Source organism: Leptosomus discolor, chromosome 5 (assembly GCF_034619465.1).
Source record: "Leptosomus discolor isolate bLepDis1 chromosome 5, bLepDis1.hap2, whole genome shotgun sequence".
NCBI lineage: Eukaryota > Metazoa > Chordata > Aves > Leptosomiformes > Leptosomidae > Leptosomus > Leptosomus discolor.
The window spans coordinates 52,576,982-52,602,210 of record NC_141395.1 but is presented as its reverse complement, the minus strand read 5'-3'; the positions used below and the strand labels follow the sequence as shown (position 1 = coordinate 52,602,210).

At 40.3% G+C, this 25,229-nt stretch overlaps 1 protein-coding gene across 1 annotated transcript in view; it reads right to left on the bottom strand.

Moving 5' to 3' along the window:
* Positions 1-417: 417 nt before the first annotated feature.
* Positions 418-25,229, bottom strand: part of RALYL (RALY RNA binding protein like) — a 191,446-nt gene continuing 166,634 nt past the window's right edge. Inside the window, exons 7-9 of the mRNA XM_086466015.1 lie at positions 18,280-18,393; positions 13,586-13,764; positions 418-666 (exon numbers count right to left, since the gene is read on the bottom strand). Of these exons, the coding sequence (XP_086322141.1) occupies positions 418-666; positions 13,586-13,764; positions 18,280-18,393 (542 nt within the window). The remainder of the gene's footprint in view (positions 667-13,585; positions 13,765-18,279; positions 18,394-25,229) is intronic.

Below are 25,229 nucleotides of genomic sequence, written 5' to 3'. Positions count from 1 at the left end.
TACACTATTACAGTGTATATAACATTGGAAAGCCAACATTAAATATTAAACACCTCACTAAATGAAAGTGCAGTGCTACTTAATGGGCCCCATACGATAATCACTAAAAATGATGGAGTAAATCAGGTAAAATTCAGTAAAATTCTCGAGGGTTTTCCATCTTGTCTTGTAAAGGTTTAGCACTTACCTCCCCTCAAAGCCTAGATAATTTGAGTCTTTACATCTGTAGATCTTTAAGAACGCTCTGCAAGTTAAGGACATTTTTTGTGGGGGAGATCCTGGCCATCAGATCATTTGCGAGGTGGCCGTTGCCTCTAAGCTCTGTGCTTCGTAGCTGCCAAGCACGATGCAGCAAGAGTAGTTTGCGTTCTGTATTTCTCCTAAAAGCCTTTTGTGAGAACGCAAGCTTAATATAGGTTAAAGACCTGTAGGCACCACTCTTTTAGAATGAGGTGGGCTGCCCCCAGCTCCCCAGCCTCCCCAAGCAGCTGGAAGCTGTAACAGTGACCTCGCTTCTGTGGCAGAGGGGCTGCTGCTGGCTTTTCTGAACTTGTTCAGGTGGACTTTATTTGTCGGTGGCACACATGAGTTTTGGTCTCTGATAGCTGGATCCAAACACAGCTCAGCCTCTTCCCTGCTCTGGTTTATTTCTTCTTCCTTACAGTTCTGAAAAAGGGTAAACAACAAGGATTGTTCCTTGTTCCCCATAAATACCTAGTTTCCTTCTCACAGGGTTTATGGGAAAAGTGTGCTGGACTTCATTAATTATTTATTAAACCATGCTGATCTTCCAGCCCTAGATATATAGGAATAAATCTCACTGTTTGAGAGCATAAATTCAGCATATGTCCTTGGGAGGGAGTATTAGCAATACACCATGACTAAATGACGCAAAACATGTACACGATTAACGACTTCCCTTGTAGTTTAAAGAAATGTCCCACAGAATGTGGACGTTATAGAATTTACTGTGCGGTTTACCCCACAGTAATTATATGCAGTAAGAGCATCCAACAAGTATATGCAAGATGTTCGTCTGACAAAATGCATCTGTTTTTAAGCGATGGACTCTGCTGATGGGCTTTCATCATAACATTAATCTTGGAAATTCCCAGAAAATGCAGCTAAACAGTGGATGGATAGATGACTGTGCATATATACACAAGTGTGAAACCCAAAGGCTCAAATATCCTTCCTCTTGCTCTCCTGCCTTTTTCCCCTTGCTAGACAAACTCAGGACTGGACTTCTGCATTTAATAGCTGTAAGGGAGGCATCTGAAGCTAATTCTGTCCACTGCTTGGTTTCACATAAAACTGCAGTTCTGCCCCTGTCAAGCTCCTGTGGAATAGGAGATTCGGTGCCTGACACCCTCCCAGGTTGCTGCTGGTGTCTGACTAGGCTTCGGCAGTGGTTTATGTGACTGCCATGCGCCGCTTTCTGCGAAACTGCTGCAAGGCCCATTAAGATGCAGCTGCTGCACTGTCCTTTCACTCACAGCACTGGCCCTCATGCATTCACTGCTTCAGACCGCAATCGTAGTGTGATTGCTTTGATTACATCTGATGCTCACTCCCATACTGTTATCTGTACAACTGAGAATACGGAATCCATGTCCACGGATGCCCCTATTATGTCCTTAAGGGTGGCATACTCTGTTCCATTCCTAATATTTTTTTCCGATTATGAAATATACTTTCTGGACAGCCAAGGAGGTAAAAAACTGAACCTGTTTGCAGAATATGTTTTTTTAAAAAAATCAAACAAATCTTGGTTAGCCTTTATTGATGCAGATATTTCCCTAAAATGGGAAAAATCAGGATGCATTACAGAAAGTAGTAGCGCAAATTGCCATTCTGCTCATTTGCTCCGTGTAACTCAAGAGAATAACCTTTCTGTTAAGCAGGCAGCTCACACTGAGTGCAAAACTCAGTAATTTATGTCTATAAGGTATCGTGGAGGCATGTGCTTCTATTGGCTTTTACACAACATTCATCATCATGAATGGAAATCCACAAGCAAGGAACAGGGCTTACCAAAACCCCCTGAATTTGTATTAGCTATCACTGACATGAACAGCTGTGTTCATTTGAGATACACCTTGAGCTTTGCCCCTTGATTTAAAGGATGAAATCTCTTAAGTAATACAGTTACGTAGGTGATTTAGAATAATGCCTCCATATGACATGTAAATGCTCAATTCAGTAGGTGTTAGCAGGGGAACAGGAATGTGTATTACAGGTTTGCTGCTGTTATTTGTAACACTTGTAAAACATGACAGACAAAATTATAGCACTAAAGTAAAACTTATAATGAGCTAGTGATAGAATATTCAGTGCGTATAACAAATAGGAGGAATTGTACAGCTTGGTAAATATTAATAAAGAATAATTAAAGGAAGCACTTACACCTTCTTTAAACCTTTCTTCAAATGATGAAACCTAATCATTATCTTTTGTACTCTGTCAATCATACTTTAATTGCTGAAACCACTACAGAATCGTTTTTCTGTTCAGTGAACAGTTTAATTGCTTTGAAGTGTTAGTACTTATGTGAGTACCTGTGAGAATGGCTGTTTTACTCAGCATTGAAACCAAAGTTCTGTCTCCTTTGTATTAAAATACTCTGTTTCACTTGTTTGCTGGATAAAAATCAGCAGGAAGAATGAGATAGCCCTCTCAAATACTGACAAATTTTTCCCCTAGACAAACATATCTTTTCTTTCTCAGAGTCCCATGTAGGCAGACTTGTGATGAATACTGTTTGGTGCAGTGGTGGTGACATGATCTAATATTTGGAGAGTGCCAGTGAGGACATGCTGCAGTTGAGATGATGGTCAGCTGTGAGGCTGAAGGAATGACTTGGGGATTAGAGTCACCAAGGTCATTTGAGAGCTTTGTTGAGAGGGGCTATGAGGGCAGCAAGGAGGAGGGAAAGAAGCAGAGCTGTCCACCTCACTTTACTCTGTGGGTTTTCCTCCTACTTGGCTGGTTTTTGCAGCAAAATCTCCCTCTACAAGGTCCTTTATAGAAGGAACTATTAGTGTAGTTTCTGGTGAAGGTGGGAGGGATCTGAAGCTGGAGGCACTGGACCTGCTGCAGAGTGTGGGGTGGGCTGCAGGATCGCCAAGCAGGAGAACGTGGACGAGGTGGGAGGATGGTGCTTTTGCAGAACTTGCTATATTGAAGCCTTTACCCAGAATGCACTTACAAGGCTACCCCACAGTGAAGCCTTTCTCACACCACCAGCACTCCGTTTTGTGCTCTGTCTTGGCCGGTAAAGCCAAACCAAATGCAGTAAGGCCTCATGATGCTGTCCACAGGGTTCACTCAGCTTGTACCAGTGTGCCTTGAGAGCAGCTCAACACTTTCCTGGGATCCAGTGCCAAATATAGCAAAGGGGAAAATGTCCCACTTTCCTTCAACCCTGACTGTGAGTGGATATTCACAGCGAATTCCCAGAGGTGTAACTCATTGGAGACCACTAGGTGTTTTCTGCTTCTTGGGACTGGGCCTGTTCCATGAGAAGCAAGTCTAACCAAGCCCTAGCAGGATCTATGGTGAGGATTGTCCTTCATTCTGAATGCTACGGAGGAGAAGGTTTTAGGACGCAGGGTGTTGTCAAAAGGTTGTAGAATAAAACTCCTACTGAATTAACCTCTGCTCAATGTGAAGAGTAGGAATTCCCCAGCGTGAGGTGGTGGTCCAATTAGTATTAATGCTGAAGGCAACAGTTCCTGTCCTACCAGTGCCAAGGGTCCAGGTTTGAACACACAGCTTAATTTATAAAGGAACTACTAGAACTTGCACCCTGGGGCCGCTCACTATGTCTACACTTTAAGTAGTGTATTTTTAAAATGTATGAAAGGAGGAGCTTACTAGGAGAACTACCTTAAACTAATTGCACAGAAAGCACCTGCTAAACTTTCCCAGTATTGCCAAATTAGAGTTTAGGTAGGTATCAAAAAACAAAGGGCACCCATGCAGGAAAACGAAATTGTATTCAATGATGGTAGTAAGATCAGGAATGTCCTATCTAGTCAACAGCAGATTTTTCAGTTACTTGGGGGCAGAAGTTTTACTCAACATAGAGACCAGGTGGAGTGAAGTAAAAAGCAAATTAACAAAAGGAACGGGGAGCAGAGCTTGCTGGAGGAAGCAGTTGGAAGCATTTGGCGTGAGATGACAGAGATACTGGGAAAGCTCAGAGTAAACCCTAGGAAGCAGGAGAGGGATGAGACTAACAGTGATGCACAACAGATACTTAAATGGTGACAATAGTGTACTGAATTATGACAGTCAATTAAACATACAGGATGTAGGGTTGCCTGTGAAAGACTTGATTTGGGAATGTGATCCAGATGGAAATGACAATAAAAGCTGTTCCTATTTTAAACAGATTTTACTTGGTGTTTTCCTGTATAATACTACTTATGTGAATGCAAGGTGCATAGTAGTGCATAACATTTTTGGTTTATGAGGATTTCAAGAGACATTCATTTAAAAATAAAAATGACAAAGCAAAATGGTGGACTTGGAGTTACTTTGTGGTCTGCAAGTGGTGCAGAATCATCTAATAGCTGAGAAGGGATTAGTATAACCCTGAAAAGAGAAGGCAAGGAAGAATTTAGCCTTTTGATTCTCTGTTTATTGGGGCTGGAGCACAGCTTGCTGTTTTTGAAAGACATTATAAAACTGTAGCGTACTTTTAGAAATCAATAGCAACAACAATTTGTAAACTCCAGATACGCATATCAGCATAACAGGCTGGCTAAGATGACACATGATTAACTTCCAAATCTTCATTTTGGCAGTCTGAGCTTGTTTTATTCCTCACTGATTGCTTTTTTGTTGAAATGGCAATTATAGTTCTATCACCTTCTAAATAACTTCCCTTTCTGAGGTCTGTAAATGCCTATGTACAGATAAATTCAATCTGCCTTTCGTGTTTTGGCATTAATCATGCAGAAAATCTTCTTAGTAACACATTTACACTTCCTCAAAAAACGGAGACCTTTTGGAATAATTGGGTCAGTGGCTCTGCAATTTTGTATTGAAAAAATAAAAACAGATTTAAAATTTGTGTCTTTTTATATGGAAAAATAACAACCTTTTGGCTTTTCAGTGTTTACCCCTCTTCACTTGTGTGAAGACTTTCGACAGAAAAGTGTTTCCTCTGAGGATTTTTCTTTCAGTGCTCTTGAGGCTCAAGCATACTGATAAAGCCTGTGAGATGAGCAGGTCCTGCTTGACTAACCCAACCTCCTTCTATGACAAGGTGACCCCCTTAGTGGATGAGGGAAAGGCTGTGGATGTGTCTACCTGGAATTTAGTAAAGCCTTTGGCACCATTTCCCACAGCATTCTGCTGGACAAACTGGCTGCTCACGGCTTGGATGGGTGCACCTTCACTGGGTGAAAAACTGGCTGGATGGCCAGGCCCAAATAGCTGTGGGGAATGCAGTCAAATCCAGCTGGCAGCGGGTCACAAGGGGTGTTCCCCAGGGCTCAGTGCTGGGGCAGCTCTGTTTAATATCCTTATCAACGATCTGGATGAGGGGATCAAGGGCTCCCTCAGGAAGTTTGCAGGTGACACCAAGTTGGGTGGGAGTGTTGATCTGCTCGAGGGCAGGAAGGCTCTGCAGGGGGACGCGGACTGGCTGGATCGATGGGCCGAGGCCAATTGTATGAGGTTCAACAAGGGCAAGTGCCGGGTCTTGCCCCTGGGTCACAACAACCCCATGCAGCGCTAGAGGCTGGGGGAAGAGTGGCTGGAAAGCTGCCTGGTGGAAAAGGAGCTGGGGGTGCTGGTCGACAGCCAGCTGGGCATGAGCCGGCAGTGTGGCCAGGTGACCAAGACATTGCTGGCAGCGTTTACTGATGTTTACCCTGCAAGGTCTGAAAGGGATTTGTCCAGAATTGCCTTGCCTACAGACAGGCCATGCTAATAATTCTTAACAGAAAATGATGGAAGTTAAATGATGACTGACACTTCAGGCAGGTCAAGACTGATGGCAGGGTGCAACGGAAAGTAAATCAGATTAATTAAAGAGTATATGCAATGTTGTTCAATGGACAAAAATAAAATTTGCAATTTTCTTTACTGGAAAGCATATAGTTGTTATAAGTTGAAACTATATATTTGGGGAATGCTCCTTTCTGCTGTTTTGGCTGTAGGGCCAAAGGCACCTATTGGTCTCACCTCAGAAAGAGGAGCTGAGTCTACATGCATCCTTGATCTGCTGAGACACATTGCACACCACATTGGCTCAGTGGCAAAGCTGAGAATGGGATCCAAAGTTCTTGATTTCCCATCCTTTGCTTAAAAAAGAGATAAACAGAAGAAAACCCCCATTCTTTTCCAACTCTTTTGCACTAACTCTGTAAGATTCTAATGGCTGTAAATTAATTATATTATTTACATTGTAAGTATTTTAAAATTTTGATGGTTTTGAGGTTTGTTTTCTTTTTTAACAGAAGACTAAATAATATAGAGCAGATTCAGAAGAATAGATGTGAAATGTGATGAAATGATTTTGCTCATTCATTTTATAAATATGCAATTACAGGCAGGGAAGTCTAGTAGAAAGAGAGACACAAAGTGCCTGATAACAGTGCTTGCGTTTTCTGCAGGTTCCCGTGTGATATGTAGGGGATAGGATGTAGGTAATAATTAGAAAAATATTAGGTAGTCAGTCAGGAGTAACCTGGTTAAAACCATGAACACCACTTAGGAAGTCTTCCTCTGAGGAGCTGCCTGCCAGGAAGAATGGGGAGGAGGAGCTGGTAGCAAGGCCTTTCCAAGGACTCACACAACGGCGTATGAACAACAAACACATCTACTGTGCTTCTGCATACATCAAACGTAACAAAAGGGCGTGTCAGGAAGTTTCTTACAGTTTTTGATTTCATGACATGCTTTTATTACTGTCTCTGGTTTTTTTCAGTCACAGGTTATTAGATTTACTGCAGCTTTGGAAGGTACAACACATTCGTATCTGTCGGGTACGCTGCCCTAATGACTTTCTTAGCTTGCTCAAGTACAACCATCTTGCACTGGCATTTATCAAATGAACACAATCTTTTACCTATTCATTTGTCTTAGGAATAGAGAGCTGCATGTTTCCCCTGATACTGAAAGCAATATTTCAATGAAGTCCAAAATGTGTAGTGCACCAAAAAGGCTAAATTTTGCTTGGTCTCAGTGATATTTAAAGTAATCTAAATAAGATTTCTGGCACAACGTTCCTTCAGCCATTACCATTAATTAGAAGCTTTGTCCTTTTTTTTTCCAAGTAGTACTCTGTGTAAATGCATGCAGCATGCTGCAAATTGTCACAGAAGCTATGGATCTTTTTGACATGCCTAGTCAGACTAATTCTGCTGGTAACAGAAGAGTTAGTCTGGGCTGCTCTGATGGTATTGACAGAAAAAAAATAGATCTAAAAGGGCAATGAAAAATCCAGTTTGATTACAATAAAAATTAAGTACTATCCATCCTATCACAGTCCCATTTTTAATCAATCTTGCTATTTGAGAGATGCAAAATTTGGCTTAAACTACATGAAATTCATCAAACAAATTCGTATTCCTTTTCTGTATATCTTATTCTGAGTATTTTCATTGTTGAATTCTCACACAAAATAACAAAAGTAAAGAAAGTTCTATTGTTTCATACAGATTTGCTATTAAATTACTTTAATTTCCCTTTAACGACTTACAGGAGAGGGAAGTGTTTTTGATACACGCTAGCCAAAGTACTAGTTGGTTCCATTGATTTGAATGGTATTTGCATCAATTCACACAAGAAATATAGCTATTATTATATCATAATGTTTTTAGTTTTGTGTAATGAAACTCAGTGCAGCAAGACGATTATCCTGAGTTTTTTTCTGTGGCAGTTTCTGGTATTTATGTTTGAAACATGATTCTCTATCAGATGTTGGAAACGACTCCAATAGACTGAAAACATGCAGTGCGGAGGTGGAGAAAAGGACAGGAGTAAGAAGTGAAATATCCTTGAGAGGTAAATGTAACTGAAATATACTTAACAGAAAGGGAACTATAATTGTTGTTGAAATACCTGCAGTAAATCTACATTGTAACCAGAACTGGGCCTTGCACCATCTCTGTACCTCTTATTTCTGATATAATTTAATAGAAATGCCTCTCAAGACATCTCATTAAAGGTGACTCATTATTCTGGAACTCCCATCTAATGCTTGTGTAGCTTCATTATTTTTAGCGGAGCTACACCAGCATAAAATCACAATGCTGTGACTGTGAATATATCGTTCAGAATCCAGCCAAGCACTAACCAGAGCCTGATCTGAGTTACGACACTGTAAATCTGTTGTATTTGAAATCATTGGGATTGCATGCTCTAGTTTGTTCTACTGAATGCTTAAGTACTGAACCACTGCTGTGCTATTATTATTATAGTTATTTATTATGAAAGGCTGACAGTTTGATAGAAACTATTTTTCTCAGGCAATGTAATATAGATATGAGTGCTTGTGTAAAACTCATTCCAATTAATTAGTTTGTTGGTATGTTTTTAAGCATTAGCCAAAAGTGATTTTTTTTTTCCAAACCTACAATACTTCAGGCTTTCAGCAAATTAATTGCATGCCACCTTGGTTATTTACAAGAGGATTGCAATGATAAGTTATAGTCCACTTTGAGCCAGTGCTTCCTTGATGATCAGTTAAGGCCATTTGAAACAAGTTCAGAGAAGTTACATGAAATACTCTGGGCCTGCACTGGGTTGTCCAGCCGCTAAATCAGCAGAGTAAGGCAACCACCATGCATGCCAATTCAGAAATGCTTTCCTGCATGCTCTCAGCCACACCACGCACTGCTAATCCTACTCCTAGTAAAGAGAAGGGGCTTGGTTTAGAGGCGCTGAGGCCAAGCTGCTTCTCAAATGTCAAAATGTGTGTTTGACTGTGCTGCAAAGGTGACTTTTCTGCTCTCCACTGTGCAGCCAGAGGAGTAAGAGGAGGTTATCGGCTTTTCTTACCGGTCCTTACAATTTAAAGCCGTGGCAGGCACATGAAAACCGCTCGATATCACTGATGACTTGTGTTCCAATGATTCATGGCCTGTTTGTGATTTGTGTGTGAGGTGAATTTAGTAACCATGAAGACCTTTCTTCATAGGAGCTTGTCTTCTGTAAGGCAGGAGGGGAAGCTGCATACATAGGTGTGTTGCTTTCTTCATAGCACTGCTGAGGGGCAGTTTAGATTAAAGCACTAGGAGTGGATGTGTTCACACCAGGAAGGAACACAGAGATTTTTTAATTCACTACAACTAGAAAATGTTCAATGCGAGGAGCGGACACAAAGCCTGACTCATGGGTCCAGTAAAATCTGGGATAACCAACTACTTGGTTTTTTGACCTAAAAGGAGCAAAGGAAACAGACCTGAAGTTTTCATCCACTCCAACTACCTCTTATGGTCAGTTAAGTGACATGAGCTGGAGAGTAAGCTCAGGAACTACATTTCAAGTTAGTGATTATTTTTTATATATATATAGGTACAATATATTATTGCATGCCCTTGCACAAGGGGGAGCGGAAGGCCAACATGTAAGAGCAGGTGGGTGAGAAGAGTGTGACACTCTTCACTGAGCAAGTTGAAGTCAGCTACATATCGGTACATAGCAGGATTATATATCTGAAATCACCATTTAAAGAACCCTTCAGTATGTCAGTGCAGCAAAAGTCTTTGGGTATTGTTCTAAATGATCCTCAAGCTGGAGTGTCTGCAGCACTGGAGACACTTACTGAGAGACGTTTGTGGGCAAACGGTACAACAGAAACTTTCCCGAGAGGTCATGTTTGATGACTGCAGCAGGTACTTCAAATGCATCATGTCCTGAATTAAGAGTTCAGACAGGCAATCAAGTTATTGTGGCGTAAAACTTTTTCACACTTCAGCTGAGCCAGAAAGACTGTTTGTGGGTGTGTCTTTAGTCCACAGAGAGTGACAGCGGGATGAACAACATCCTGATCTAAATGGTGGATGAAGAAGGTGTACAGCTGTTGGATGTGATGTCGTTTTGTGTGTGCAACCAGGCAGGCAAATGAAGAGGCTAAAGCCTCCTTAAATCCACGCCTGACTTAACTCAGACTGCAGGCTAAACTACATCGCATTTCCTTACAGTTGGTCTAGGCTGAAAGCAGGCATGAGGACAGCTGCCATAACTCAGCTGATGTAACGTGCAGTAACCTGTTCCTCCAAATAGACAGTGTGTGAATGTAGAGAACTGATCCTATCACCTAAACCCACAGCATGCATCCTGCATAGTCACTTCCTTTGCAAGTTAGAAATAGAAATAGAGAAAGAAATATATTTTTGAGTCCTCTAGTCCAAAGATGCAGACCCATACATACAGAATCAGAGGCTTTGTTCTGGCAGCATCTGGACTCTGGCAGAGGGTCTGTCCTTCTTGAACATTTCCCTTTACTGACAGCCTTAGGGCTGGTCACGAGAAACAAAAAAAGAGATAACAATATTGTGTTCAGCAAAAAGAGGCCTGCATTAGGTTGTTGGCAAATGGCTTGGCAGGAGATTTACAGCTAAATATGAAGCACTGCAAAAAAGGTTAAGATCTAAATTTCAGTCATGTTCCTCTTCCCTCTAATAATAATTTTCAGATTAGTGGACTCACAACCAATTTTTGGTGCTGAACTGACTTCAGAACATTAGCTATGTCCATTTCAAATGTTTTTCTATTTGCTCTGCTGCTCTTAATGATGAAAGAAAAGGGTTTTTTTCATCATCATCCTAAATCCTTTAGCTTTATATTTGGAAAAGATTATAGATTTCATTTAAAAACGCCCTTTGGAGAGGTATTTATTATTTAGAGTCCAAGGTTATGTTTTTACACATGGAAAGTTGGTCCTAATTATTTCACATTTAACACTTTTCATGCTTAAAAAATCTTTTTTTTTCCTCAAATGAGTTGTAACCAGCTCCATTCCAAAATGACACGTTTGTGATTAGTCAGCTCTTTTTCCTAAATAACTTATTTTTCATAAAACAGGAGAACAACATCTGTTAGGACTTACTGTTTTATAACAAGCTCATCTATCTACTTTACTTTTCAGGAAACAGAGGGTGATGCCAGATAGCAGGGCACAGAACAGGTGGAAGCAGACTGAAATCCCAAGTATTCCTACTGGAGTATTTACTAAATATTTGATAGTATTCTTACTGACTTTCCAGTTATATAGTTATCAGTGACTGGAGTGGAAAGTAAAACTTACAGGAACTGGCCATTTATCTCCATAAATATATGTAAGTATAAGTGAAAACCAGACTAAATTACAGTATGCATCATAAACTACCAGCTTGAAATTATAACAATACTGGCCAATACTGCCAAGTGTTTGGGTAAAAGCTGTAGAGGAAAGATGCACAGTTCAATTTATAACTGCCTTTCTGTGGGAAACATCAATTGCCTGAGATTTCTCTGAAGTAGAGCAATCCTTTATCCTATCCATAGCAGTTTCTAATTCACTGATCTCCTTAGGCTTTGCAAAAGAAAGTGTTACCATCCCATCGTAGTGGGGAGGAAAACTAAGGTGAAGTGGCCTCTTCCAAAGATTGAGGAAAGTGGCAAGGGAGGATGAAAGCCCAAGGATTTTACCTCAGTGGCCCTCTTGGTTCTGAGTTTTAAAGTCTACAATACTGCCCGCTTCTTGGCTAGAGGGTCCCATCATTTGGGAAGGTGGAAGGCAGGAGGCTGACTGGCTCCACTGCCATGACATCAGCATGGGCTGCACCTGACCAGGACGATGCATGAAGTGCTCTTCCTTGCTACCACCATGTCGGGCTTGGGGGATATCATCATGAGTGTTGGGCCACAAGGCAGAGGATGCCACTCTCCATGTGCATAAGCCACCTCCTCCCAGCTCTCAAGGGGCTCAGTAATGACTCACAGAGAAACTGGAACTGGTTCCCTTCTGTGCCTTAGATGTGTCGCTCAGACCTCTGAGCTGTCTTTGGACCTGTGTCTGCAACACACTGCACTTCAACTAATTCCACAACGTAAATCTTGGAAAGGCTTTTTAACTTGGAAGCAGTGGTGTGCAAATGTGGCTCTGCCAATTCCAGACTTTCACTGCTAATGAAGTCTGCCTGTGCTGCTCACTTTTTAGAAAATTTCCTGCTTAGACCTTTGCTAGATGAAAATTTTCTTCTACATCGTGCTTCATGATATAGTGTAGATAGATGTGAAATATGTCATACCCACAGGGTGAAATGACAGCACTGAACAATCAGGGGCTAATACACTGTGTGTTAACTTCCCCTCGTAGTTGTCTGCAGCAGGGAGTCTGACACCTAATTAGCGCAAACCCCACCAGTCTTGTAAAACTGGGGTCACCCTCATTGCTGTCACCCCTTCAGTTGATCAGGTATTAGCCATGGTGGGATATTATATTTACAACTACTTATTCATTACAAAATTTCAACTTCCTACAAATTCAGAATGAAAACTTCCAGACGTCCCTCATATCTGTACAGGAGAACCTGTTCCTTTGAGACAAAGTGATAATGTCATCTGCTCTACATTGTGTATTAAAAGATGAGGGGATTCAGGTGGCCGTAGTTTCTCCTGGGCAGGATGCTATTCAGGATTTATAAATTCAAGAGGGCCTTGTGCTGGCTAAAGGAACACAAACCCTCAGATTAGCAGTAGGTTTAAATTGTGTTTGCAGTAAGCAGAACGACACACTGGTTATTCACATCTGTTGCTCCAGACTTGGTGTTTGTTCAGCTGTGCCCGTTGCTGACTGACTTCTGGTGGCTTCACTGAGTGACTTTGACAGTGCACACATGATTAAATGTGTGTTAAAAAGGAAGCGGGGACAGTGACACTGAGCAACAGAAGTGATTTCTGCTCAAAGCAGAAGAATATGAAAGCCAGGAAAAGAGGGAGGGCATTATAGAGTCTAAAACAATGTGACTGATCCATTCTTATGAGGAATGAATAAAAAAGTATAAATCTGACTTTCAAAATACTTTTCAATGTTTCTCTAGAAAAAAATTTCATGAAAGGTGCAGGCTCAGGCTGAAAACCCAAATGTTTCCTAGCCAAACACTTCTTAAGGAAAAATCCTTCCATCAAAAAAATCTGTAGCTGCCAATGCAGCCTGCAGAAGACGCACGTGGAAGACAGGGACTGGGGCTTATGGAGGAGCACATTTACTAATGAGACAGTTCTGCATTCTAGAATCTTACTTAATTTTGAAATTCTCCAGTTAAAAAAAAAAAAAGCACACCATGTTTTCCTTTCTCATCTACAGTTCAGTAAATCTAAAATAATAAATGTAAACCAATTTAAAGTGCATTTAGTTTCCTTTCTGAGATCACCAAGTGTAGTAAAATATATTTTTCTTGTTTATTGTCAGAGGGCCCTATGCTTAATTGACACTACAGTCTATGTGGAATGTGAGACTAGGCACTAGTTACAGGACATCACAGTGCTGCTGCCAGCTTATTTTGTTAACCCGTATCGTTTCTCAATTGCGGTTACTTGTAGCAACTGTATAGACAGACATGGCATGATTATTCCTTACCAGCTCATTGCTGCCATCCTCATCAAAATCCTCCTCTATCCCATCAGTCATATCTTCTCCATCCCCATCTGCATCTGGCCCTCCTTCAATTGGCTCTTCTGTAGAGTTATCTGCATTCTCTGATATGCATTCCTCTTGAATCAAATCAGCATTATCTTCCATTTGTTTCTTTTGAGCTTCTGTAAGGAAAACATACTCCATAGAGATTCAGTAACCTTCCCTATTGGTGGCAGAGAGAAGTGCACTGAGGAAGAAACCTAAGCTTCCCATCTTCAGGTGCGCTACTTTGTAAAAATCGGTGTGTTAGTATCTACCAGGCAAATATGATCCAACCCCTTGTTTTCAAAAATTAATGCATAAATCAACCATAGTACCAACATGCTCATCTATCCCATGCACTGGATGAAGGATTTACCAGTGGATCTAGCTTTTTGATTTTCTGGACTTGACTTTGCCTTGGGAATCCAACTGGCATAGTCACTATATATTTATTTATCAGCAGCCAATGAGAAGTAAATAAATCTCTATGCTCTGAGAAGCGGAAGGCTGCTAATTGCCAATAATTGAATAAGGATTTGCATAAATTTGCTGTGAATATATCTCAACAACGATACAGATAATCAACAAATCCTTCTAGACAACTGAACATGTTTTTTATGGAGTAAAGTAACAGTTTCTCCCTGTTGGTATTATGTGCTGAGGTAACTGGAGAATGCCCCCCTCCAATTACGCAAATATGGGCTTCCTGTCATTTCTGCAAAGTGGTGAGAAGTCCGACCATTTCTGTGGAGGTCCAGAGGATCTGTTCTGGTGGCTTGGCACAGAGAGCTGCATTGTTGTGATTAAGTATTGCGAGATTCCTGGATATGCTGAGGGATTTCATCCAGCCAGCAGAAATCCAGAGGAAGATTGAGGGAGGAATGACAGAGACAGACTGGCCAGAAGCAGAAGAGTGGTTGGGGGGGATCAGTCTTATTCCTATGCACATCAGTTTAGATGAAAAGCTTTATGCGCTCAAAGTGGATACGGGCCAGAGAATTTGGTTGCATGTAGCTGGAATACTGATGTCTTTTCAGTCTGAGGGCGACAATACCCATCGATGATCAAATTTCTAGAATAAACCCATTTCTTTCTTTGTAAGATTTACTGTTCTGTAACACTAGTAGTGCATCACCTGCCTTGTTGGACAGCCAATGAATCTGCAGTTTGCCTGTGAAGCTCTATATTTTTCTATGAATAGGTTATTATTTTACTATAAATTATTGAATATTCAAATCTCCTCGTACTTTTCTGTATCATAGTCTTAAACCAAGACATTTGTTTTCCTTCTACCTCTGCACATTTATTTTGCAACTTACTTTCATCTCCTCAGTCTTTGTTAGTCTCTAGTCCCTCATTTTCAAATTCATTTACTGAAGACAAAGAACGATTAAGCTTTCCTCCCTTAGTCACATAATTTCTTCAGAAAGATTCTTGGACTTAAAGAATAAAAAGTCATCTTAGATAACGGCTTCAGCAGTACTGTAGTCACGCATCTTAGCAGAAGATCCAGCCAATGGAGCCTCATCATCTATTGGTAAGGAGCTCTGTACCATACCATGCTAGTTGTAAGTCATTGTGTTACTTACCTGTGCTACCGCACAAGGAAATGTGGACTGAATCAGCTGTGCCTGCTATGTCCTGCCCCACCTCCTGAAGCCACTTCTGAGATTAACTCGGCTGTGGCAGTGACAACTGAATGAACTCTAGTCAAGACTTTCTGAAAGAGTTCCTGAAATTATGGATTTAATACATTTAAATGGGAAAACTTTTAGGATACAGCTGCTAAAATATCAGGTCACTTACTCCTCTGAATGAGAACATAAGCTTGGTTCTTCAGAGAAGTCTAAAATACCAGCTCAGCATGTAACTCTTTTGGGCTCTTCTGAGCAACTAAACTTAAAAGCCTACCTTTCAGCACCCATCTCTGATATTACAGGGCAAATATTCTCCTCTAACAATGTTTTCACATCAGAACACCTTCTTACCCTGGCTTCCTTATTCAGATTTTTTTCAAACAAAGGAGCTATTCCTGCAGTTTCCCTGTGTACAGTAAATCCTCTTGAGTATACTCCCCTATTGGAGTGGTCAGGGGTCGATGACAGTAAAAGACAGAACGTAAGGAGAGTTTTCATGCAGCTGCAGAACAGTAACCAATGTATGCACTGAGCTTGTCCAGCTTGTCTGTTTAACCTATCACATTCCTCCAGATGTGTAACTTTTAAGATTAATAAATTAAATATTCTTCATCAGAGTGACACAAAATTGAAAAACCAAAAGGGCAAGATGATGCCTTGATTTTTGTTTTGTGTAAACGAGACAGAGATCCTCTCTCTGATCCCAGTCTTAGTGAGGCCACACCTTCTTGCAGAGGAAAGTAAGAAATAATATTGCCAAACCATAGAGAAGGAATAAAATCATCGCACATCTGACACCATAAATGAAATAGTTTGTCTACTGATGTAGCTTTATCTTACAAAAATCTTTTAGCTGAGGAAGCAATCATCTGCGGACTAATCACCCAGGCTGCGTAACCCTCTTCATCAGAAGTGAATGGGGATCCAGGTTTACTGGTGCTTTTTCTCCTCACACCCTCTGCTGAGAGGCAAGAAATATGGGGGATGGGTTCTGCACCTGATGTTTTAAATCATCAACAATTTGAAACCAGTTTTTAATCTCTGAGGACATTATTCATTGCTTGTCTTCAAAAGGCATAACAGTATGATTCAATACAAATCAACATTTTCCTCTTTGAGCTGATTTCTATTTAAATGAGTTCACTACAGTCCTTTAGCAAAAGTGAAAATTGGATATCAAAGTACAATGACATGCAGGTTGTTTTGCACAGTAATGGGTTTTATATAAAAGCTTCTTGAGGTAGGGATGCGCCATCTCAGAGCATTTCAGTACACAAGTGATTCAATGGATTGCCTTGCAATTACATCTTCACTGATTAGACCAACTTTTATCCAACCTGCGTAAAGTACAAAATAGAACATAACGAATACATGTTGTGTACAGTTCTTCTGAAAGAGATAATCACACTCTGTTCTAATGGTTTACCTTAGACTCAAAAAAAAAGCACTCAACTGACTGTGGGGTAAACTGCAACAGCTGAGGGATTGGTTCTTGTCTGTCAACTTAGAAAATGATTGTAAATAAAAGGGAGGGGGTTTTTAAAGAGCTGGTTTTGGTAGGTATTTTTCTTTTTTTATCTTGTTAACCACAAAATATATTTCTGTAGTGTTCTGCCCTAGGAAGATGTTCATTAGAATTATTTCTGAATGCCAGCAGGAAGATTCTGGGTTCAGAGAGATACACCCTCAAGAGATCTGGAAATAGGGGAGGCATTTGGGAACAGGAGGGATCCAGATCTAAATATCTGGTTTGCCTATGTCAGGTTCATGAAGCTGAAGTGATAATTCCCACCCATGCTTTAGGTAGTCTTGATGGAACTCTCTTTATGTGTTCTGTTGGGTCTTTTTGGCTTCATGTAACTGATTTGAGTTAGGCAAGGGGCTCAAATCTGAGTGCCCAGGCAGCTGCAGATTCCGAGGCAGAATTTTTTTTCACACATTTCACACAAAATACATAAAGAGTTTTCATCAGAAAATGGAGGGGGAGGGGGGGGGGGAAGGATCACTGAGAGTTTTCATGAGATAAGGCTTCCATTTCCCCACCGGCTCTCATCAAAATCAGCTCATTAGTACACAGCTCCTGTACAGAGATATACCATGTGATTGATAAGGAAATAGCCAAGGAAATACCATAAAGAGTGGTAAGAGTTGAGGTTGTTTTCTATGTATACCAAGGTGAAAATACAACCTTATAAATCCCTTATAACTGCTCAGCATGGCTTTAAAGTGCTGCCACATGAGATTGCTCGGCTAACAAAATCAGCACTGCAATAAGAGAAATAAAGATCTGGATTAAATTAAAAAGTAGTGTTGGATTTTGTCATTCCCAAGGTTTGCCTCAAAACAAAATATTTCACACCAGAGAAAAGCTGAAGTAGAGGTGTGGCTGGTTTCATAGAGACGCCACAGCTTCATGCAACGGCTTAGTTTGGAAGGGATATCTGAACTCTCCAAGCCCAACCCCTCTTCAAAGCAGGGCCAAACTCAAAGTTTGGTCCAGGTCCACGGGGCCTTGGCTCAATGAGTTTCGAATGTCTCCAAGGATGGAGCTGCTACAGTCTCTCTGGGCAACCTGCTATACTACTTACTTGCATCTCTTTTCCTTATATCGAAAAGGAATTTCCTTTGCTGCAACTTGTGACCATTGCCTATCATCCAGGCAATAATTCCTGATGCAGAGTATCTAATAATTCTTAAAGTGGGCAGCACAACCATCCATAAGGTCAACAACCTCTAATTTAATTCTGGCAGTCAGTTTTTTAGTGCTGTTTTGTTTCCAGAACATCCAGTATTTTCTTTTTCTGCTGCACCATAGAAGACAATTCTTGAAATGATGGTGCATTCTCTGTGAGAAATATTAATTTATCCTCCTAGTAGTTCTACCTGAGAGTTAATTTACCTTTAGGCCTCTATTATGTAGCAAAATTTCTGGAAGGCTTCCGTTCTTTCTGGTCTGTCTGCTTGACTGATAACTAGGTTCCAATGTAATTCATTTGACTACAAATTGCTTTCACCTACCTGCTTCAGCTTTTTGCTGCTTTTCAATCTTTTCCAGTCTCCCTAGCAAGGAGTCAATTTTTGTTTTGATTTGGGTTAATTCCTTCTTGATTGTTTGCAACTCATCTGATTTCACTGTGGAAAGAAAGCAAAGATGCAAAACATGAAATAAATTATAATTGCAGCCCCCCACAAACAAAACATGTTCTTTTTTCTTTCCTCTGTAGTACAAAGTCTACTCTCTCATTTCTGTCAGTATTTTTAGGGATTTAACTTTTAAAACGAACACTGTTAGTTAAAATGCTGAATCCTAGGAAATCACAGGATTCTAAGCCCTAATGGCAAGAGGTTTTGTGAGGTGTATTGCTCTGTAATAAGCATTTCAGGCAAAACGTCTCAAGGGTATTCTTAGTAAATCCAAGTAACTTTTACTGAAAAACAGCCTATAGTGAAAGAACGATTGAAATATGACAGACAGTTCACAGTCTTGCAGTGCTATGTTTCTGGACTATTTTGTAGTAATAGCCACAATAATAAAAAGATCCCTCGCAGTAGCATTAGGTGCTTTTCAACAAGAGTGAATGGTATCATAAATGCTAGGGCAGCCAGGAATGCAATGTTATATTCCAGTCAACAACTTCATTGCAATAGGTGTTCAGTATTATTGCTTGAAAAGCTTTCAGTTCTGTTAATTTCTTGTACTTCTTCCAGCTATGGATAACCTATGAAAGAAATATTATCTAAAATAAACAAATATGAAAATATTTCTTTTTATGATCACATCCAGTGACATGGAGGCAAATCCTATAAATTCAGAGCTGAATTTTCCAAATCTCTGTAGCATTGCATTACTCTTAATTTATGTTCATTATCGTGTTCCCATTGTCTAATGTAAGAAGGAGTAACTGCTTTGGAGGTGTTTTGGCTTCAGAAGAAACAGCACTGCAGCACTCAGGAATGACATCATTATTGTCGCATTATCAGGACATGTTTTTATGTTTTAGTCCAAACAAATCCACTTGCCCTGTCTGTGGTAGGATATTGTGTTGACAAGGCCAAGATGAAAAAGTGGGAACCCTGTGCTAGCATGGGAGAATAAAGCCATTTATAAAGGTCAAGATTAGGCAATGCAGCTGTCACTCTTACAACTCTTGTAGGAAGAAATGAACCATCACCTTAACCTGTGAGGGGCTGGCAGTGGAAGAGCACTGGGCAGTATTACTCATCCACCCATACTGTTGCTGAAGGAGGATGCACACTGACTTTGGAGTGCGTATCCAAACGGGAGGGCCCTTAGTGAGCCTGGGAAAACGGATGTTTTGCCATAGAATCATTGAACTGTTTAGGTTGGAAAAGACCTTTAAGATCATCAAGTCCAACCATAAACCTAGCACTGCCAAGTCCACCACTAAACCATACCATGAAGAAGGACATGTTCCCTTTCTGTCCAAAGGGTCTCCTGGCTGCATCTTGCCATATCAGTCTCATTTACTGACTCTTGGTCATGTATCTCATCATGGTGTTTCATGGCTACTTTTTTATCACAGTCAAAATCGGATGATGAAGATGCAGGCAAGATACTGCCTGCTTCAGTGGTAGTAAAGGAGTATGTGTTTGCTTCAAAATCAGCCTTACTGCAAACCTGAAGCACATTCACTGAGGTGAAAACGATGTGTTTTTATCTTGGAGTTTGGGTCATGTGCATTACAGTTATAACAAGGCAGCAGGTTGCTATATGCGGTAATGAGCTTGTTTAATCATGTGCTCATATGGAGAAATTGTGTATCTCACTATCATAGGCTGAAACCTCTGACCTCATGTTGAGTGAATGGTAGGACTTAGAGAACAAAGCTTAAAAGTAACCTTCGTGCTAGACTCTTATATGCTAGATAGTATTTGATGGAATTATTCTGTATATTTATAGAGCAAGGCCTTAAAATGCTCTTAGAGAAATAACGGGTCACTGTCCAATCCCCCAGATCTGTAACAAAACATCAAGATTCTGTATATTTAGAAGGTTACTGCTTCCTCGAGGGCAGTGGCTGGTCCATGCTGGGGTAGCAAGGCAGTGCAGATTCCAGGGTAAAATGATGTGAATCTGTCAAACAGGGAATGCTAAGTGTTGGCGGCAACCTGCTATGAAGCCAGCTGGCAACACATCCTGTGCGGCCAAGCTGTTGTGTTAGGGGGCTCCCTTGACTGGCAAACAATGGGCTTGCCAAGGCTAAAAGGTCAGAGGTCCCAAGTGACACTGCAAGGACCTAATAATATTTGTTCCCAGTCTAAAAGGCAAAGCAGAAAACATTTGCACTTCCAAGTTTGGTAGGGAAACAGGCACATATGGGAGATAATCCTTCCCCTTGTTGTGGTTTAACCCCAGCTAGCAAGTAAGCACCACACAGCTACTTGCTCGTTCCCCCTCCAGCAGGATTGGGGGAAAAGAACTGGAAGGGTAAAAGTGAGAAAACTCATGGGTCAAGATAAGAACAGTTTAATAATTTAAATAAAAAATAAACAAATAAATAAACAAAAATAACAACAGGGCAACAGCATCAATAATAGTAGTAGTAGTAGTAATAATAATAATAATAATAGTAGTAGTAGTAGTAATGAAAAGGAAAATAACATATATAGAGAAATAAAGACAAGTGATGCAAATGTAAACAATTGGTTGCCACCAACTGACTGATGCCCAGCCAGTTCCTGAGCAGTGGCCCCCCGGCCAACCTTCCCCCTTGTTTATTGCTGAACATGATGTCACACCATGTGGGGTATCCCTTCGGTCACTGGGGTCAGCTGTCCTGGCTGTGTCCCCTCCCAACTCCTTGCGAGTGGGGTGAGGAGCAGAAAGAGTCTTGGCTCTGTGTGAGTTCTGCTCAGCTGTAACTTAGACATCCCTGAGTTACCAGCACAAATCAAAAACGCTGTCACATACCAGCTACTGTGGAGAAAATTAACTCTGCCCGAGCCAAAGCCAGCACACTCCTTTACGTAGCACTTGCGAGGCCACATCCAGAGTACTGTGTCCAGTTCTGGGCTCCTCAGTACATGAGGGAGTGAGAAGACAAAGCCAGACTCTTCTCAATAGTGTCCACTAATACGTCAAAGACCATTGGCACAAATTAAAGCATGTAAGATTCCATATAAACACAAGAAAACACTTTTTTTTTTTTTTCCTGTGAGGTTGGTCAAACACTTGCACAGGCAGCCCAGAGAGGCTGTGGAGTCTCCATCCTTGGAGATACTCAAATGCTGTCTGGGCACAGTCCTGGGAAACTTGCTGCAGGTGGCCCAGCGGTCAGCCATTCTGTGATTCTCTGAATCTGTGATTCTGTGGTATGGAGTTGGGAAGAACTTCAGGCTTTTTAAGCACAGTGTTAAGACAAAGATGAAATATAAAACCTGTAAATACTGTACTTTGGGTATCCTGCTTTGGGTATATAAATTCTCCTTTAAAACTTCACAGATTTTTTTTTTTTTTTTAAATTGATCTCAGGCAAGAAATAAAGCAGTTGATAAACATGAAACCAGAGCTGCATGTGTCCAAAATATCTGTTCATCTGCTTTTGAGTAGTAGAATAGGAAAATAAAGTATCTTACTGTTTTGGTATTTTTTTCCTATTAGCAGGTAAGCAAAGGCCAGCACGTGACAGAAATGCATATATTGAAAGGGAAAGAAATTACTAATGAAACGCCTCAAGCACTGGCACCAAAATATCTTCACTAACTTTGATGCAAAAAAGTAAATAAACAGGTGAAATTTGCTGATGACATGAAATTAGAAGGTATCATCTGTTTGGATGAATGGAAGGAGGAGTCAGGTGATTTTAAGGAATGCTACATTAGAAAACAGATGAAATGTAATTGCCCTGCAAAAAAATCCTACACTTGATTGACTAACAGCAGAACTCCTACTCTTATCATCAAAGCTCATCAGTGGCAAAAGACAGTGACAGAATTATCCTTGGGTGTAGCTGTAATCCCAGTTGACAACAGGCTATCTCTATAATGCAGCCATGAGAAAGAAAATGCAGTGCTAGGATGTGTCGAATGATGTGCTAAAGACGGGGAAGGACAATGCCATTGTACAGGCACCTGGTGAGAGCTCATCTGGAATAACGCGTACAGGTTAAACCACTGAATTCCAGCAGGGACGTGGGGAGAAGGGCCGCAGAGATGACCATGAGAATGGAAAGCCTGTAGTGTGACGGAAAAGTTTTGCTTGTTTACCTGAGACAAAAGAAGGTAAACTGAAACAAAACTTTTAAGCTAAGACAGCGTTGCACAACAAATGCACATGAACAAATGCAAAAGAAAAAAATTAAGCTGTACATTAGAAGAAACAGAGACGGACAAACCCTAACTAGCTTTAAGATGGATCTTAAAGGATTAAATGATGCAGCTACTTGCGACAGTAAGGAATTAGATTCAGTGACCCTTTCCAGGCCTCTGCCAGGAATACAAGGGCCTTCAAGAATACATCCTTCATTAAAGCATCTAGCACCAGAGGAGAAAAACTGCATCCAGCTCAAAACAAGGGACTTAAAATTGAGGTGAATCACATTTTGCGAAGTGAAAATGCTACTGTTGAATTACGGCTATATTTGTGAAACGTTTTATATATGTGAAAGATAACTACAAATTGATTCTTCCACAATACATGATTCAGAATTCTTTGGAAAGAAAGGTCATGTATTTTTATCCAAGCCCTTCATGTTTAATATAGAATGTTTTATGATATTGTATTACTTTAGATTTCACTAAAAAATGGGTTAGCTGATGAAGCTAAATATAAACTATACAAGTCAAAATGAATTAATTTAAAGGCATAATTCAGTACATATTGTAACATCTTAAGTGTCTCCTCCTTAATCTTAAGCACACGGGGTATAAAAAATTTGATGAATGTTTTCCTCCTGTTTTCAGGAGGAAAAATGTAAAATGACATGCATACTCCAAGAGCTTCAGTTTTTATATTGTCAGAAAAAGTGAGTTTTTCCCAGTTTTAAATAGCAATCTGCACCTGCTGCTTCATACCATTAACACGAAGAACTACATGTAGTTTCTGCACCAACTCGTTTCAATTTGTGAGTTACTTCTCATAATGTGGAAAGGTTGATTTATTTTTTTCTAGCCCTTGGAGTTAAAAAGAAAACAAAATATTGTCAACTGATCCTTGAAAAATTATGGATTCAGGAAAGAAATGAAATGCTCCTAAGATTTTGTGCTTTGGAAGCAAGCTTAGAACACATTTTGACGCTTTTTGGTAGAACAAGAATTTACTGCACTGGCAGGCATTATTTCTGCAGATGTACTCATCAGTGACCAAGGCATTTTTGGTATTGTGTTTTTATAACATCTTTGCTGCGTGTCACAACAAACTTCTGTCTTCGGATTGCTGGTTTTCAGAAGTGAGTTCCTGGTAGTTTCTCTGAGGGGTCACCTGTGTTCTGACCTTTAATACTACATGTATGGGTTCATTTTCTGGACCTAGTCTGAGCGTGGAGAACACCTACGAGAACAGTTACCCCTACAAGATATCTACTTAAATCTGTAAAGTCTATTAGGGGATGTGATCTCATAAAAGTTTTTGCTATAGGGGTGAAATCTTTCAAGCATGGGCAATACCATTTTGACATAGTTAATTCTGCGATTAAGCTGTTTTATGGTCTTGCATTTCATTAAAACCCAAAATAGCTTCCTTCCCACAAACTATGTTTCTCCTTACTGAAGAGATCCTCAGTTTAACTAGCAATAAATTACAATCACAATCAACAGTGCATTAGTTCAAGGGGTTCAAATTAGCAGTGCAGAGTAAGGGGCAACAGACTATTAAATTACTTCATCCCACAATTCAGTATAACCAATTTTTCCAAGAAAGTGGCAAAAGAAGCCGCAAACCACACATTCACTATTTTCCAACTTGAAGCCCTAAGGGAATGGCTCGGTTATTTCTCTGATAAATGTCTTACAATAAGCTGATTACATTCCTGTCCAAGTCAACAAAATCATGTTTCTACTTTTATGATGGGTTGGTTGGACTTGACAAAAAGGGAAGTAATTTTATGGGGAAATCAAGCATGAAAGTCTGTATACTGTGTGTTTGACTCCTTTTAAAAGTGTGCTGCATGCAGAAAGACTATTTTCTGCAGTTTATTCCAGCATGATAAATAGTCTCTGCAGTTGTGTTCTAATTGTTATTGTAAAGAACTGAGGGTGGAAACCCAACAGGGGTCAAAACGTCAGCTCACATTTTTAGTAACGCATCTTGCAGCTCTCCCTTCAGTGTTAAAGAGCTGGACCCAAAGGTGATCTTGTCACCTGGAGCTCTAAGACTGATATTTCTAGAATTCACATCACTGAACCTGAATATGCTGAAGGATACAATCGCTGGGGCATAACACTGTCTGTTAGGATCTCTACATTCCTGATGGCACTTCCATTAAATAATTTTCAGGTTCTCCAACATTTGCCATGTTATACAGACAGTGTTTCGGAGGTCTTACAGCAAGTGCCTGTGTGTACTCATTCTAGAGTTGAATGGTATAATCTATGTTATGCATTACTTAAGTCCTGACATGATACCACAAAACATTTTCAGAAATGCAGAATAAATAATGAAGCAAATTTGGTGATTATTCTGAGGAACCGATCTATATGTTAATGTAATATGCTCTGTCCCATTCACTACAATGAAAATCCAGATTTCTAGGTGAGAGATTTCCTTGACATCTATTGCGATATACTATGGTCCTCAGCTCTCTGGAAGAATTTTTGAGTTATTCTTTTTCTGGACAATGAGAAATATATAATAAAAAACTTGTCTGAAAATAATTCGTCTGCTCAAAGCAAAGTGAGTCCAAAAAGCCCGTTCTTATTAGACCACGCTTTAGGACATTAGTGAATTGAATGCACTGATACCACTAACTTTTCATATGGATGAGACAACAGTAAAGGATAAACAAATGAGA